Source organism: Lissotriton helveticus, chromosome 6, assembly GCF_964261635.1.
Source record: "Lissotriton helveticus chromosome 6, aLisHel1.1, whole genome shotgun sequence".
NCBI classification, from domain to species: Eukaryota; Metazoa; Chordata; class Amphibia; order Caudata; family Salamandridae; genus Lissotriton; species Lissotriton helveticus.
The window spans coordinates 887,991,896-888,010,398 of record NC_136067.1 but is presented as its reverse complement, the minus strand read 5'-3'; the positions used below and the strand labels follow the sequence as shown (position 1 = coordinate 888,010,398).

At 41.9% G+C, this 18,503-nt stretch overlaps 1 protein-coding gene across 1 annotated transcript in view; it reads left to right on the top strand.

Annotated features, from left to right (window-relative positions):
• LOC144761577 (G-protein coupled receptor family C group 6 member A-like) overlaps window positions 1-18,503 on the top strand; it is a 140,116-nt gene that overhangs the window by 32,819 nt on the left and 88,794 nt on the right. The window contains exon 4 of the mRNA XM_078646875.1: window positions 4,155-4,367. Coding sequence (XP_078503001.1) covers window positions 4,155-4,367 — 213 coding nt within the window. The remainder of the gene's footprint in view (window positions 1-4,154; window positions 4,368-18,503) is intronic.

The following is an 18,503-nucleotide window of genomic DNA, read 5'->3' as shown; positions in this document are numbered from 1 at the left end:
AAGAGCCAATCTTTTTGACAAAAGTATTATACAATCTTGGTCCTTCATTTATTTAGCCAATGTGCTATCCATACTGTCGATCTAGTCTATGACATTCCTCCTCGGCATGTCTGTAACAAGTGCCAATACTCTGTAAAGCATGCCAGGAGAGCTGTTTCTTTGCCTAACACTTAAAGCTCGGAACAAGTTTTCTTTTAAATTATGTTCTGAACCTAACCTACTTACATTTTCAGAAACATCTCAAAACCTGGATATTTAAGTTTTTCTACGAACCTTATTTGTTCTAGAATGATTTTCAGTTATGTTATTGGTTTGTTTTTAAGCATCAGACACGCATGAGCAATTGCATGTTCTATACAATCCATAAATAAAATAAATACACCAGATGCTAGGCATAACTTTATCTACTTAAGAACACATCTTTGATGGCAAACATTCTTATCACGTTTCACCTTCTGCACTTTAATTTTTGCTAGGGGACAGGAAAAGGAGATAACTGTTTGCTTATGTAAAACACCAACGGATGTGTACCTTTAGAGACGCTCCTTTGAGCTTTGTTCAGTAGAAATGTAATATGTTGAAAGAGGCCTCACAAGGACTTATTTCTTTTTTTAAAAAGTTGTGGGATAAAGGCAGAAAAGGTAAAATCACTGTACACACTGTTATTGTTGCATACCTTACTGTTATGTCTGTGAAGCTTTTAAATTGGGTATTTTGCAGTAGATAGGTAGGATCTTAGAACTGTGAATAGGGTGGATCCAAATACAGCTTATGGAGAGCTGGGGTGAAGTTATGGGATTGTCACAAGACATATAAACCGCGCTACTCTATTGTTTCTACATCCACCAGAAGAACTTAACAATTACTTTCAAACCAATAGCTTATCAAATTGAAGTAACAGTCTCATTTTACCTTTTCCATTACCTTGAATTGCTTTCAGTCTCATTTTATGAAGGCAATTTTTCCCACCAAAATGGCATCTCAAACATTGAACCACATTTAAATAAAGACAATAGCCAATGGCAAATTTTATGAAGGGTTCAATTGTGTACCAAGTGAAAAACCACATGCTGCCTCCATTTAGAAGATTTAATTTGGAGAAAAGTTTAAAAAGTATGAGTAGCTTGGACCTAGGGGCCACTGTAGAAATCAGGATTTGTACATACCGGTAGAGAGATGACACAAGTGTTCTGGCTGGGCACACACCGAGTCAAAACAATTTGTTGCTAGTCAGTGAACAGGTTTCTTTAAGGAATCCCTGTCTTACCCTTGGTAACTTGACACAATCATCAAGGTCTTCTTCAGAGAAAATTGCATGTGGAACATGAACACCAATACTAAAATTACATACATAGTTTGGAAATAAGTCAACATTCCTAAACCAGCTTAAAGTAAAGGGTAATGATTTAAATGACTCAAACATGAAGAAATGGTACATGTGGTGAATTTACAATCAGTATCTAGAAATTGTCTACAGCCACTAGATGCCTGTTTAAATCTATTTAGACACTTTGCCATGCCAGTTTGTTCAGTGTGATACCAGGAGACAATAATTTCCCTGTGCACCCACATTATAATAGCAGAATTTGCTGTTGTCTATGTTTACAGTTCAACAATTGGATTGTGGGGGTTCCAGTGGTGGATGGCGCAGTGAGAGTGACATATGTGAATACATTGCAAACTGAGTGTAATTTGTAAGCAGATCCAAAATAAAGAGCACTGTAGACTGATTCATAATAATATTTCCAGTTTTGACTAATTTTTAGAGTACTGTTTAGGCACAAGACAATGAATGGCAGTCTAGGGGCCTCATTACAATGTCGGTCAGAAAGCATTCTGACAAAATCGGTCTCGGAATGGTTTCCGTCTGAATGGGATTTGGGGAGTAGAACCGACCGATTACGATGGTTCCGAACATCGTTCGGTCGGACTCCCATTGACTTCAATGGGAGCCTGTGTTCCCTGCCAAATATACAGGCTCAAATTTAAAAAAGGGGTGGGTGGGGAAAATCGTGCACCCTGTTGCGGGCACACCATGGTGCCTGCCACATTATGCTTGGTTGCAATGAGGGGTCCCATGGGTACCCCCGGGGGCCCCATTCGGAGGGCCCTGGGTGAAGGGGAGCCTGCTACCAGCCCCCAAAGTCATATTCTGACAGCCAATCCGTGTTGGAAGAACCAATTCGGAAAGGTTAATCGAATCTGGCATCGTAATACATTGGTCGGAAACATGGTCCGTAGACCTGTTCGAATCGGCTCCAAATGTGTCGGTTTCTCCGAATGCCAGTCGGAAAATAGTTGGAAAGTCCGAACTCATTCCGACTATCGTAATCGGTTGGTCAGATGGCTTTCCGAATCGGTCAGAAAGTCGGGTTCAGAATCGGATTCGGCCGGCCCCAATGCCACTCTGAGCCTTTCCGACCAACATCGTCATTGGCCCCTAAATGTCAAGAATGTCGATGTTTCAACTCCTATAGTCTACATTAGGAGGGTCTTCATTAGAAGTAGTGGGTAACACCTCATCAGTTATTTGAAAATTGTGAATGTAGTGGCCACCAAGTCCTAAAATCCAGGATGTATTTCCTCCTTTGCTGATAAACAAAACATATAACCAAATTAATGTGCTTCAGCACCAAACCACAGTCTTCTGATTGGTGCTAGATTCCCTGCCTCTCTCTTGATCCAATCAATAGTCCACAAAATGTATTCACATAGGTCACATTAACTGCGTCATCCACTGAATCGCTGAGCTTAAAAAAATGACTATAATAAATTCTGCTCTAAATATAGTACATTTGCATGTTGATTGTTTATGCCAAGGGAGCACAGACTAAAGGCTTCCTCTGAGGGAACCACTGTCTCCTTGTACTATCGATTACTGTGGTTCCTAGGAATATAGGTTTTTCCCATTTATTGACTCCGAGTTTGTGTGATGTAATACTGGATTTACATTTGCATTTACTTGTGACAATTTACACACTTTAAATATAGGCTCACTAAAATGATTGAGTGAGTACATTTGTGGCTTTTTTGGGATTTACATGTCATAGGCTCACCACATTTTTTCTCCAGCAGGGCTATATTTTTCCTGGTTGTCAAATCCTTTTCCATGCAGCCCTATGTAGTATGCAGATGTTTTGAACAGTTTTCACACCAGTATATTTAGCACTGAGAGCACTTGCAAACCTGAGTTTCAAAATCACTAGAAAAGTTTGCAAATGCCCCAAAAGTTAAGGCTTTGAAGGTGTTCATTACCTTACATCAGCCACCCACTTTTAGCTCAATTGAGAACACCAATGAATCTGCCTCTGGCCCAAAGCGTTTCCATCTGTGGGAGTAAGTTTGCAGATCCTGAGTGCATGAAAAATTAGCTGGGCATTATGGTCTCAAACTACATTTCTGGTAGACTATATATATGTGAGTTCCCGATGCAAAAAATGAACACATTAAAACCTCTTAGTGAAATGAGAATGATGGAAAAAGCAAGACAGACATACAAACCTCGACTCAGGCCCCCCAGACCCAACTTTCAAGGCAAGATTGCATTTATTTGATGGTTGTCACAGCCCAAACATCCCCCAGAAGTTACTTCCTCGCCTAAGATCCATGCTGTATAAGGACAAGTTTTACATTCAGGAGAATTGATAAGATCTCTTTAGAGGAAGATCATATCTCAGACAGAATGGCTGATAGCCACCAAGCAGATAATGCAAGCCACAACGGAAAACACTTTGCTTCTATAGAAATCTTGAAACAATGACATTTCCAAAATATATACGAATTATTATTATTATTTTTAGGTATTGTTGGGTAGACTATTGTTGAGTATTGCGGTATTGAGGAAAAAGTACTTATTTTTTAAATGACATAATGTGGAAGAATGTACCCACAGGAAATTGATAACCATATTGAAGAAAATTTGAGTTTGGAAATTAGTTTAATTATCAACAGAGGTGTTAAAATTGAGATGGTTCATGGTCTGTGCTATGGAGCCTGTTAGAACCATTATCTCTGTATGGTTTGCCGAACCCTATTGAAAAAAGTCTGTGCTTTCGATTATTTATAGATCCACAATGTGAAGAATGGAATCTTGCACATGTTGAATAGTACTTTGTGATAGTTACTCATATTCTTTTCATTTTATCCCTTCCTAGTTACTCAGTAAAATAAAGCAAGTGCACTTTTCTCAAGTGGACAGACCTTTTTATTTTGAAGAAAATGGAGACTCCGTCAATGGATATGACCTGATAAACTGGCAGTTGGTGAATGGCTCTGTAGAGCTTACGATTGTTGGGGAATATAGTTTGTTGGAGGAGAATGTGGAGTTTCGTGGCAGATCTATTCTATGGAACACAGAGAATAACCAAGTAAGTACAACAAAATGATTGGCATCTGTATGTTCACATGCAGGTCAAACATTCTGTTTGAATATTAAGTGAAAGGTGAAAGAGTGAGAACCATGTTAGGCTAAGTCCTAGATGTTAATACTGTATATATAAGATCTTCCTGGCAAAATGATTGTGACAAATTAGTCTGCTATTGGTGAACTTAAACTTTGTTCTCAAATTAGTGACAGGCTTAATTCATATCAATTTTACTTGTAGCAGCACATGGTTCCCACTAATCCCTAGTATATATATATATATATATATATATATATATATATTACCTACTGGCGGTCGCCAGTAGGTATATATAGTTAGGATTTTTTCTCTATGGGATTTTTGAAAATTCTATGTCTAATAACTTTGGCGTTTGTGGACGGAATTGGCTGAAATTTTCTGGAAAATGGCACATTTTGTTTCTGAGCATCCCCTGAAAATTTTGGGGGGGTTCATCAAGGGGGGGCCGAGAAAAAAGGGGGGTCTCAAAACGCGTTTTTCCCATGTTAATTTCCATAGGGCGGTTGGCCTCACTTTTAGCCCGAACGGCTGAATGGATTTGCACGAAACTTGGCAAAATTGTAGGGACTGGTAGCCCGATGTGCCTTTTGTAGGTCTCAATATATGTGCTCCAGTGGATTTTGAGAAATTAACGTTTAAAAAAAGATATATATCTGTAACAGCGGACCGGGCAGCGGCCCAGGACGCGTACTTTTCGCGCAACGGAGCTTTGTGAAGCGAAGCTGATTGGTTCTCTGGCGTCTGTCAACATTCCAAACAGTCCGTAGCGGCCGCCATCTTGTCTCTCGGTAGGATCGAGAGACAAGAGGAGGCCAAAGCGAAGGGGCAAATGACCATAAGGGGGAATAGTAGATCCTCGCTGACCCCCTAGGTTTGATGTGGAGGTTTTAAAAGGGCCCCGCGGGGCAAAAAAAAAAAATAATAATAATAATCGAACGGCTGAATGGATTTGCACGAAACTTGGCAAAATTGTAGGGACTGGTAGCCCGATGTGCCTTTGCTAGGTCTCAATATATGTGCTTCAGTGGATTTTGAGAAATTAACGTTAAAAAAAAGATATATATCTGTAACAGCGCACCGCTTCGCGTACTTTTCGCGTTACGGAGCTTTGCGAAGCGAAGCTGATTGGCTCTCCGGTGTCTGTAAACATTCCAAACAGTACGTAGCGGCCGCCATCTTGTCTCTCGGTAGGATCGAGAGACAAGAGGAGGCGAAAGCGAAGGGGCAAATGACCATAAGGGGGCATAGTAGATCCTCGCTGACCCCCTAGGTTTGATGTGGAGGTTTTAAAAGGGCCCCGCGGGGCAAAAAAAAATAATAATAATAATGAACGGCTGAATGGATTTGCACGAAACTTGGTAAAATATTAGGGACTGGTAGCCCGATGTGCCTTTGCTATGTCTCAATATATGTGCTTCAGTGCATTTTGAGAAATTAACGTTCAAAAACAAGATATATATCTGTAACAGCGCTCCGCTTCGCGGAGATAAAATTATATCTGTATTACCTAGCTGTTGCTAACACCAGTTAGCGACGGCTAGTAGGAGATAGCGACCATCTTGGGTCCCACTTTGCATGTGAGTGATATTTATCACTAATGACATGCAAAGTGGGCATGCCAAGATGTTAGCGACTGGAAACAGTCGCTAACATCGCTATCTCCTAGGGACTGGTAGCCCGATGTGCCTTTGCTATGTCTCAATATATGTGCTTCAGTGCATTTTGAGAAATTAACGTTCAAAAACAAGATATATATCTGTAACAGCGCTCCGCTTCGCGGAGATAAAATTATATCTGTATTACCTAGCTGTTGCTAACACCAGTTAGCGACGGCTAGTAGGAGATAGCGACCATCTTGGGTCCCACTTTGCATGTGAGTGATATTTATCACTAATGACATGCAAAGTGGGCATGCCAAGATGTTAGCGACTGGAAACAGTCGCTAACATCGCTATCTCCTATTATCAACTTTTGGAAATATTCGAGATAAGCGCGAATATCTCCAAAAAGTAACAGCTGCCCTGAGCAGTTCTTAGCCATGTTATCCAATGGGAGGTGGATAACATGGCTAAGAGCATTAGCTCGGTAATGCATGAATATCGCTGAGTTTTCAGCGATATTAATGCATTGCGGTCTTTTTTTATCGTATTTGGGATAAACCTTGATAATAGCAAGGTTTATCTGCGATAATTTCTGACGGTAAAAAAATCTTTGCAATGCATCGTTAGGGATAAATATCGCTTAACTTTGGTAATATGCCCCAACGTCTGTTAACGTTCGATTCGAAGGAAATCAGGAATTGTTGAAAAACATTGTGTGCGCCATCTTGTCTTTTTTCAAATGCCACACTTTTGTCGTGCACGGCAGCCATTTTAGATGCCTTGACCAGACCCACTCTGTGCACGCTGTCGATCCTTAGCATGGCTCCCCACCCTCGCAAGCATCTCACCCAGGCAGTGGTCACCCCCGCTCTCTGTCTTATGCATGGGTAATAAACCTCCCCCCATCTGCGCTGCTCTTCCCTGAGAATCACACCCTGTGCCCGCCCGACACCTCCCTTTCGCCCTATTCACTACCGCACCCTCTGACACTCCTTTTCCTCTGTGTCCGATTGTCCAGGCCGGTCCTAGGCTATCAGCTAGCCCTGCAGATGTAGTTTATGGCCACAGCTGTAAAGAATCACCCCTCTTCAAAGGAGTTATAGTAGATCAAGGCCCACACTCGATGAGATCCGTCACAGCAGAAGCGTTGCTATTATCTGAAAACCATCCAGTATTGTGATTGGGGAGGGGACCGAGCGTGAAGCGGAAGATTCCAGGGATGACTCTTTGTACATCAAAGTTTTTACAATTATGTGTCACATTAAAAATATATAGCACTCCGACAAAGTAGTAAGATTATAAAACTTTAATAATTTATAAATATATACAAGAAAACAAAAATAGTAATAACATATAAACATTTTTAGGGAAAAACAACGAAGTAGCGGTCGGCTGTGCGAATAGTCCCAACGCAGCACAACGTCCAGATTTCCGGCGTGGGGCGTCGCGGGGGGTGGGTCATCAGTAGCAAACTGTTGTGCGAATAGTTCCAAGGCAGCAGAACGCGCCGAAATCTAGATGACACGAAAGTGATGTCTAGTAAGTTGCCACCCAGCAAATAACGGCGTGGGGCGTCGCGGGGGGTGGGTCATCAGTAGCAAACTGTTGTGCGAATAGTCCCAAGGCAGCAGAACGATGGCACCAAGGTGATGTCCAGTAAGTTGCCGCACTGGTTTTGGTATCCTACAATGCTGCTCCGAATAACGGCGTGGGGCGCCCCGGGGGAGGCGGCGTGAACGGGCCTCTCCAGGTGGAGTCTCATCTGTTTTAGTGGGGCGCCCCTTTACCGTTTCAGTTGCCATTCCGTCCGCTTTTGGTCCACTGTGTCAAAATCCGCCATTCAGCTGAGTTGCGCCCACTCTTGCGGTGCAGCGATAGGCGGCTGCCACAGGACTCTCAAAATGGCGGCAGGCTCTTTCCTTTTTGGGCGTGGTCCACTGAAATGGCCCTGGGACACCTTGGAAATCGGACGCTTGTCTGCTAGGTCTTGGACCCCATTCTCGAAAGCGTCCCCTCCGCCTTGAGAATTCATCAAAAGTTTTGGGGACCCCGACTCCTGCAGGCTTCTGGTGGGGAGCGGCTGCCATGATTGCTCGCGGAATGACCACGACGGAGCTACGAGATGGTGGTGCTCTCATGCTGACGCCAGTTTAGTCTGAAACATCCAGAAACAAGGTGGGGCTTTCATCGTTTGGGGGAAAAAAAAAGTTTTCATCCAATGAAAAGTGTTGTTTTTAGGTCATATGATCAAGCCTTCCATCATTAGGAAACCAAAAGTAAAATGAACCAATGAAAAGTTTTATAAACAAGTCACATGACCTGTTATGCGGCATAGGGTATAAAATGCGGAGAAAATACGTTGGCACGTGAGGCGGCGTCAGTAGCGGACCGATGTGCGAATAGGCCGAAGGCAATACAACGCGCCAAGATCCGGATGGCACCGAGGTGGTGTCCAGGAAGTTGCAGCACTGGTGTGGCCATCCTACAATGCTGAAAGTCGGCGTGGGGCGCCCCGTTGGCCTGTGAGTTTGCGTCAGTAGCGGACCGATGTGCGAATAGGCCGAAGGCAGCACAACGCGCCAAGATCCGGATGGCACCGAGGTGGTGTCTAGTAAGTTGTCGCACTTCTGTGGCCATCCTACAATGTTGAAAGTCGGCGTGGGGCGCCCCGTTGGCCTGTGAGATGGCGTCAGTAGCGGACCGATGTGCGAATGGGGCCAAAGGCAGCGCAACAATATTTTCTGACTGACACCACAAGGCGCTGAGATGCCAAGATCCGGATGGCACCGAGGTGATGTCTAAGTTGCGGACTGATGTGCGAATGGGGCCAAAGGCAGCGTAACAATATTTTTTGTATGGAAGATACCACTAGGCGTTGAGATGCCAAGATTCGGATGGCACTGAGGTGATGTCTAGCAAGTTGCTGTACTGGTGTGGTCATCCTACAATGCTGAAACTCGGCGTGGGTCGCCCCATTAGCCTGTGAGATGGCGTCAGTAGCGGACCGATGTGCGAATAGGCCGAAGGCAGCACAACGCGCCAAGATCCGGATGTCACCGTGGTGGTTTCATAGTTGAGAGGCACTTCATCTGCAGTGGGGCGCCGAGATCCGGATGGCACCGAGGTGATGTCTAGCAAGTTGCTGTACTGGTGTGGTCATCCTACAATGCTGAAACTCGGCGTGGGTCGCCCCATTAGCCTGTGAGATGGCGTCAGTAGCGGACCGATGTGCGAATAGGCCGAAGGCAGCACAACGCGCCAAGATCCGGATGTCACCGTGGTGGTTTCATAGTTGAGAGGCACTTCATCTGCAGTGGGGCGCCGAGATCCGGATGGCACCGAGGTGATGTCTAGCAAGTTGCTGTACTGGTGTGGTTATTCTACAATGCTGAAACTCGGCGTGGGGCGCCCCATTAGCCTGTGAGATGGCGTCAGTAGCGGACCGATGTGCGAATGGGGCCAAAGGCAGCGCAACAATATTTTCTGAAGAGAAGACACCAAAAGGTGCTGACATTCCAAGATCCGGATGGCACCGAGGTGGTGTCTAGCAAGCTATGCAGTTGAGTTGTGTGCGCACTTGCGGCGAATAGGTCGAAGGCAGCATAACAATGTTTTCTGAATAGGAGACACCACAAGGCGTTGAGATTCGGTTACCACCGAGGTGATGTCTAGCAAGTTGCCGCACTGGTGTGGCCATCCTACAATACTGCTCCGAATAACGGCGTGGGGTGCCCGAAGGGGGGGGGAGCCGGCGTGAATGGGCCTTCCTAGGTGGAGGCTCGTCTGCTGTAGTGGGGCGCCCCTTTACCGTTTCAGTTGCCATTCAGCTGAGTTTCGGCTGCTCTTGATGCTACAGCGACAGGCGGCTGCAAGAGGACTCTCAAAATGGCGGCCTGTTCTTTGGATTTGGGCCTGGTCCACTAAAATGGCCCTGGGACACCTTAGAACTCGGACGCTCGATTTTTTTTTCCTTTCCTGTACATGCAAAAAAAGGTAAATGCCCGGTACGTTACACGCTTCATCTGCCACGATGAACTCTCCAGAGGAACCGAAAAAAAATATAGTTGTGGTAACTATACCATGCATCGTCATATGGAGAGGTGGCACCAATTAATTATAGTGCTGCATAAAAGAGAGATTTGGAGGAGAACCCCTGACCTGCTAGTACATTCATCAAAGAAGTGGCACTGAGAGCTTCAGAGGCAAGGGAAACGGTCCCAAATATTTAGAAGAACTTTGGAAAGATTAAAATGACATGTTTAGATTGTGGCAAATTAATTTCGTGTGGACAGATGAGTGTTACTCTAATAAATACATCATATGAACATCATCATAGTCGATGGTTGGTAGAGACATTTTGACTATATCCTGGACCTGCCCGTCCTCGCCCAAAATGGCGCCGGAATAAATGGGACTCGTAACTCCTTGTTGTGTACTGGTTGCAGAACCTTGAAATCACGAGATACGTATGCAGTTTTGAAGCACATGGCGGGCGGGGACGAGAATTGATTGAATATTTCGACATCCCTATTGATATTAAGTTCTGATGTGTTATTGATTACTGTACTGTTGAAAGTTCGAATTAACGTCACCCATGGTACTTGCCCGCAAATGTATATCTAGATAATTTTATTGTAACTGGCCCTGCCGTATTTTAATTATAAAATGTACGTCCACCGATTCCGTAACTGTTAGACACCTTAGTTCTTGCAACCTAATGGCCCGCCCGTTACGTTCCTCTACAGTGTAAATGTCTATTCATCATATACGATTACAGTTTGCTCCGTGGCAGGCCCACGTGGTTATAGGCTCGTATTTGTATAATGAAATTTTCACAATAAAGGTTTTTAAAAGAAAACATGGTAGTAGTATATACATTGGTAAAGTTTTTAATAATAGTGACTGTTTTAGAATCATTAAAAGGCAAGTGAAATAAAGCAGACCAATTACATGAAGGGTAAAAGGTATAATACGAAGGAACGCAGTAAAGATAAATGGTCAAGGGCTGTTGTGTTTTCTATTCCTGCAACATAAAGTGATCGATAAGAATCTCATATTCAGGCGTATCGGCGACTAAGACAGCAGGTCGACCCTCTTTTGCTCAACGGCTCCGTCATGGGACGAAGAAACGCTCTTTTTCTCGAAAAAAGAATATATTTTACTTGCAGGACAGTTGTAAAATTTCCGGGAAAGTACATTAGCCTGGAACATTATAACATATATTTAAGAAAAAATAATGTTCGGAAGTAATGAAAAGCGTAATTTTTAGGTCATATGACCAAGCCTTTCATCATTACAATAAGAAAAGTAAAATGAACCAATGAAAAGTTTTATTAACAAGTCACATGACTTGTTATGCTTACGTTACGCGCTGCGCGCCCCGGATGACTTCCGGATGCGCTAACGCGGCGCGTCATATGACGCATTACGCGACAACGCAGGTACAGAATATAGTCAAAATGTCTCCACCAACCAGCGGTCGGAACACAACCCCTTTCAGCAGGCTAAATAGTTCTGTTAAATGACAACAGAAGGGACAGGCAACAAGAACCATCAGTCAAAGAGGGGAGGGCTAGTTCTTCTCTACCGGGGTACATTGGGGCGCTACCGGAACTGATCGAATTGGTAGTCTACAGTGTTTCTGGATGTTTCAGACTGAAGCTGGGGTTAGCATGAGAGCAGCACCATTTCGTAGCTCCGTCGTGGTCATTCCGCAACCAATCATGGCAGCCGTTCTTTATCGTTATTTTGGGCGGGGTGGGTGGCGGAGCCGAGCTGTTTTGCAGCCATCATTGTGTGGAGTTCAGTTCATCTCACTAGTTTTGTATTTGTCATGAGGGGTTGTTCCTAATGTTTCTATTTTAGCGAGGTCAAAAAGAGATCCCATTAGTGGCCTACTGATTTTGCTCGATTCCTTTTCTTTTTTTTTACACGATTTTTCGTTATCTGCAAAGACTAAACAGAGTATTGCGACTCTGTGTTTGTTTGTAAATAGAGAATGAACCAAAGAGAACTAATTCTAAAACAGTAAATACTTGGATAACAATCAATCAAATGGAGAGAGAAGCAGGCACGACGGATTACAATGGGGGCAAAGGCCTGCGTTAACTACCTTTCACTATCTGCAAAGAGAGAGTACTCCTAATAGAAATGAGGGGGGGGGCACCATTCAAAGCAGATCAGTGTGCATAAACACGAAAATGTTTTCACTTACCACGTACTTGACATTCGACAGCTTATGATATTTGCTATTAAAAAACCATTGAAATTCACTGAAAAAAACATAGGTTATAGACCATATATAGTTAGGAATTAGCATTTACAAAACCTTGAAAATTCACTGAAAAAACCATAGGTTATAGACCATATATAGTTAGGAATTAGCATTTAAAAAACATTATTTTACTCACACAAAACCATTGAAATTCCATATATAGTTAGTTGCACTAACTATATATCGCGCACCCGCAATCCACTGCTGATCATGTCACATATTACATCATTCATGACATGGTCAGTGACATCACTGATGACATCACTGATGACATCTCAAATGACATCACTGATGACATCACTGATGACATCTCATTTGACATCATTCTTGTGCTAATACGATAAACCTCTTCAGACTCTAATATAACCTTAGATACACTCAGTGTATACAGACACTCACACACTGCCACTCATCCATGGAGTTACTCACACACCCAGTCAGTCATGCAAAGAAACAATCTCACCTCCATTTCTTCAACTATACAGTTAAACACACCTTACTTATTGAAACATATACTAACACATATTTACTCTCTTATACAATCCCTGATACAAGTTCACAATGATCGATACAACTACTCACTCATTCAGTGGCTCTCATGCACAGTTATTTATATATGCCAACTCTCACATGTACTGTGTTTTACATATGTACTTACTATGACATGTAGCATTGAGATATCCATTCACTCATCAATACACTCATGCACACAGTCAACTGCCCATGTAGCTGTTTCCACATGCACTCTTGAACTCATACACCTAGTGAATAAAATGCTCACACATCTATGCATAGAGTCACACACCTTCCAGCCACCCCTACACAAACTCAATCTCCCATAGAAATACTTGGGCAACCAATTAATAACACATATAGCCTCTCGTATAGCTAATGATCAACACATGCAGCAGTTTACAGAACAACAGACATAATGATGCACAAATTAAGACAGTTTAGTCACTAACCCATGCATTCAGTGAGACACATTTAATCACTCACTCATACAGTCAGTCACGCACCTACTAAATCCTTCATCCAGACACTTATACATCCACTCATTCTTCAATATGTAAAACATATTTAAACTTTACAAAAACACACAGACACTAGATGATGTCATCAGTGATGTCATTTGAGATGTCATCAGTGATGTCATTTGAGATGTCATCAGTGATGTCATCAGTGATGTCACTGACCATGTCATGAATGATGTAATATGTGACATGATCAGCAGTGGATTGCGGGTGCGCGATATATAGTTAGTGCAACTAACTATATATGGAATTTCAATGGTTTTGTGTGAGTAAAATAAGGTTTTTTAAATGCTAATTCCTAACTATATATGGTCTATAACCTATGGTTTTTTCAGTGAATATATATATATATATATATATATATATATATATATATATATATATATATATATATATGCACCAAAGCCGTGCTTCACCACAACGTACCTCAGCACGGCAATCACGGACACCAGTAGGTTTAAAGTGCAGCAATCGTGGATTTATTATTCAGAAAATGGTCTCTGGCAAGAGACACACTCACTCGACGCGTTTTGGGATTTTCTCCCTTGGTCACGAGTGTTTGACCATACGTTTCATTGGTTAATATAAACAACATGTGACATAGGTGTAAGTGAAAACAGACTCTTGAAACAGACTGTCGTGTTCAAACAAACAGAACGTTAAATTCAATGAGCCAAAATAATAATCAGGAAATGAAATAAAATAAAACAGATGCTTGCATGTTTTTGGGAAATGCACATAAATGCACTAGTGCGCTTTTCTGTTAGCATTTGCTCATTGTATATTCTGAGAAATCAAACGTCATTGTTCAAATCGTGTTAATTATAAGGGTACTGTGACACATCAATATTTATACAAGTGCAAAATAATCACTTCGTGCCCAAGTGGGCAGTTAAGCGCTCTATACATTGAACCAAAATTATTGTTTGGGATCAAACCCTTTCTTGCCCAAATGGGCAATTGTAACTCAATTAATGTACGAAGACTCAAAGATGTGCTAATGATAACTTGATAATAATTGTGATAGTGCCCTAGTGGGCTTTCTCAGTCTTGTAACTTATCCAATATAAATCATTGTGCCAATCTTAATCTGAACCATATCCCTTCTTCAATTTGACATGTGTCATCTGAAAAACAATAAACAAGACAAAATATATGTCACCTACATGAAATAATAAAAATAACATACAATCAAAAACAGTTAAAATCACATACAGCTCTGCGGCAATTCATAGTTACGGACATCTTATTTAGGACTTGCAATTGGAACAGGCTTCACCCCAAAAGAACGGCTACCTCTTCATCATGGTTATGGCCTGAAGGGGTAAGTGTCCTGTACTGTATGATGAGCTTTGATTCCAATCTACGTAATTCTTTCAATCTGTTCCCTCCTCTCATGTCCGCCTTCACAAAATCCAATACTACAAAACTCAACAAATTTGTGTTCTGCTCGTGGTGTGTATGAAAGTGGCGGGCTATGAGGTACGCTTTGTCTAGATTTTTGATCGCACGTAAGTGCTCAAGAATCCGTATTTTGGCTTTATGGATGGTACTGCCAATGTAGGCTAGGCCACAGGGACAGAATAATGCATAGATAGCATACTCTGTATTGCATGACGTGTGCTTCTTTATCACATAAGGCTTGCTCTCTACAGATAGAATGCAGTTCTTTCTATTTTTGCTGTTTTTACAAGCTTTACAGCTTCTGCATGTGAAGAATCCTTCTATTCCCTCTATTCCCTTTTTAGAGGTTTCCACTGCTTTGCAAAGAGTGTCCCTGAGTGATCTTGCTCGTTTAAATGTAATCTGCGGACTAGGCCCAATACACTCTATCAGATCTTTATCAGTGCTCAATACCGGCCAGAATGTTTTAAGACATTTGCGTACTGCTTGTGTTTGTTTACTGTACGTGGTAACAAATCTTACGTTCTGTCATGACATTACATTCCGCTTCAAAAGTAGTTTCAGTGCTGCAGTTGCGCTTCGCTCTAAGGAACTCACCAAGTGGTATACTCTGTATGAGTGCAGTAGAGTGGCAACTATCAGTGTGAAGCAGGCTGTTTCCCGCTGTACTCTTACGGTAAAGACAGCTCTCAATACGCTGATTATGAATGAACACTTTGAGGTCAAGAAATTCAACCATAGTTTTAGACCAATTAAAAGTGAGATGGAGATTAAAACTATTGTCATTGAGTATATCAACAAATTCCTTAGCCTCTTCTTCTGTCCCCTTCCATATACAAAAGATATCATCTATGTATCTAGTGTACAGGGGAAATTTGTCTTTGAACAGTGTTAAGCTGTTAACTACCTCCTCTTCCCAATACCCCATATAGAGACCTGCAAAAGATGGAGCAAAGCAAGTCCCCATAGATGTACCTAGGGTTTGGTGTTAAATTTTGTTGTCGAAAAGGAAGTAATTGCTTTTGAGACAGATGGTGATCATCTCTAATAGCATTTCGGTATGCCCGATATGCGAAACCGACTTGCTACTCAAGTAATGTTTACACGCCTCAACTCCTTTGTCTTGCGGGATGCAGGTATACAGACCTGACACATCCATGGTCAATAGTGAGTACTCTTCTTTCCACTCTGTTTTATCTAGTTTACGTAAAAAATCACTGGTATCTTGCACGTAAGAGGGAAGTTTCTGTACAAAGGTTGGAAGGAAAAAGTCCACATATCTGGACACATTTTCCAAAAAGCTCCCCCTTGATGACACAATAGGTCTCCCTGGTGGTCTAAGTGGATCTTTGTGAATCTTGGGCAGCAGATATAGGGCAGGAAGCTTTGGAAATTTACAGTCTAGAAATGTATACTCGCTATCTTCGATCAGTCCCTGCTTCTTCCATTCTAGTAACCTAGTGTTGAATTGTCTGATGGCATGTTCGTACTCCATTCTGTTGCTTCTCTCGTACTTGTCCGTCTCAGCTAACTGTCTTAGACCCTCATTGGTGTAATCTATTTTAGACATAACGACAACATCACCGCCTTTATCAGACTTTTTTTATCACAATGGTATTGTCCTTTCTCAAGTTATCTAGAGCTAATCGCTGAGCTTTAGTTATGTTGCTCCAAACATCAATGTTTTTACGTTTAGATATTTTCCACAGTTCATTGTTTACTCCTTTTTCAAACACCTCAATCGCGTCATTTCTGATTTGAGGTAAAAACACTGATTTTGGTCTAAACCCGCTGTTTGCACTTAGGTTAAAGGGAATATCTTCAAGCTCAAGTCTGGAGATGGGATCATTACTACTTGTGCTGACATCTGCTAATACATTCATTGTGTGTAGTAGTTCAATGTCTGCTATTCGCAAGTCACTTATAGCCTGCTGTGGAGTGGTGTTACTTGACTTGACCTTCGTGGTGTGCCATTTCTTTAAACGCAATTTGCGAGTAAAAAAGAATAAATCTATTCGACTTTGTGTGTAGTCAAATGTGTTCGTTGGACAAAATGACAAGCCTCTAGAAAGTAAACCAATTTCAATCTTACTTAGTGTCCTTGTCGATAGGTTGATCACCGTCTTCTCATCCATTATGTTTTCTTTGCTTGCCCTCTTGTTCGACTTCCCACTGGGCTGCTTGCATTTCCGGATGGCTTGTTGTTTCCTCTTTTTCCTTTGCCTCCTCTTCCTCGTTTTGGAAATCCGTCCGATCTGTTGTTTGAATATCTGCTCTTAGCCACAAGATCGAATTCCGCTAATGCTGGTTTTTACTCCAGTATATTCTTGTACAATTGAAAAATCACTGCCACTCGTAATGCCACTGCCACTGGCAAGACTGGTACCGCTCTTTTCAGACTGGTTGTCATCACTTTGATGTTCTACATTGACAGTCGTGGTTGTACTTTGTGTTTGATTCACTGGTGTTTTCTTCCTTAGGTGATCATATTTTTTTGAAAACGTAAGAATTTGTCCCTTTTGGTAATCAACCAAATCACGCTGGAACTTACGTTGTTTCTTTATTTTTATATCTCCTTCAATTTTATCACGCCCTTTGTCGATTTTTTCCATTTCACTTTGAAATTCATCCTCGGTGCACAGTTCCTTTAGTTCAGCTGATAAGCTTTCGATGATTTCACTTAATTTGTCACAATCCTTGTGGGCAAATATCACCAACATTCTTAGCATGTTCATAGAGCAATTGTGATTGTTATCAATCCACTGCTCCACCAATTCAGGGTCTGGATCTTCAAATGAAGAGGCTTGTCATTTTGTCCAACGAACACATTTGACTACACACAAAGTCGAATAGATTTATTCTTTTTTACTCGCAAATTGCGTTTAAAGAAATGGCACGCCACGAAGGTCAAGTCAAGTAACACCACTCCACAGCAGGCTATAAGTGACTTGCGAATAGCAGACATTGAACTACTACACACAATGAATGTATTAGCAGATGTCAGCACAAGTAGTAATGATCCCATCTCCAGTCTTGAGCTTGAAGATATTCCCTTTAACCTAAGTGCAAACAGTGGGTTTAGATCAAAATCAGTGTTTTTACCTCAAATCAGAAATGACGCGATTGAGGTGTTTGAAAAAGGAGTAAACAATGAACTGTGGAAAATATCTAAACGTAAAAACATTGATGTTTGGAGCAACATAACTAAAGCTCAGCGATTAGCTCTAGATAACTTGAGAAAGGACAATAACATTGTGATAAAAAAGTCTGATAAAGGCCGTAATGTTGTCGTTATGTCTAAAATAGATTACACCAATGAGGGTCTAAGACAGTTAGCTGAGACGGACAAGTACGAGAGAAGCAACAGAATGGAGTACGAACATGCCATCAGACAATTCAACACTAGGTTGCTAGAATGGAAGAAGCAGGGACTGATCGAAGATAGCGAGTATACATTTCTAGACTGTAAATTTCCAAAGCTTCCTGCCCTATATCTGCTGCCCAAGATTCACAAAGATCCACTTAGACCACCAGGGAGACCTATTGTGTCATCAAGGGGGAGCTTTTTGGAAAATGTGTCCAGATATGTGGACTTTTTCCTTCAAGGCTTTGTACAGAAACTTCCCTCTTACGTGCAAGATACCAGTGATTTTTTACGTAAACTAGATAAAACAGAGTGGAAAGAAGAGTACTCACTATTGACCATGGATGTGTCAGGTCTGTATACCTGCATCCCGCAAGACAAAGGAGTTGAGGCGTGTAAACATTACTTGAGTAGCAGGTCGGT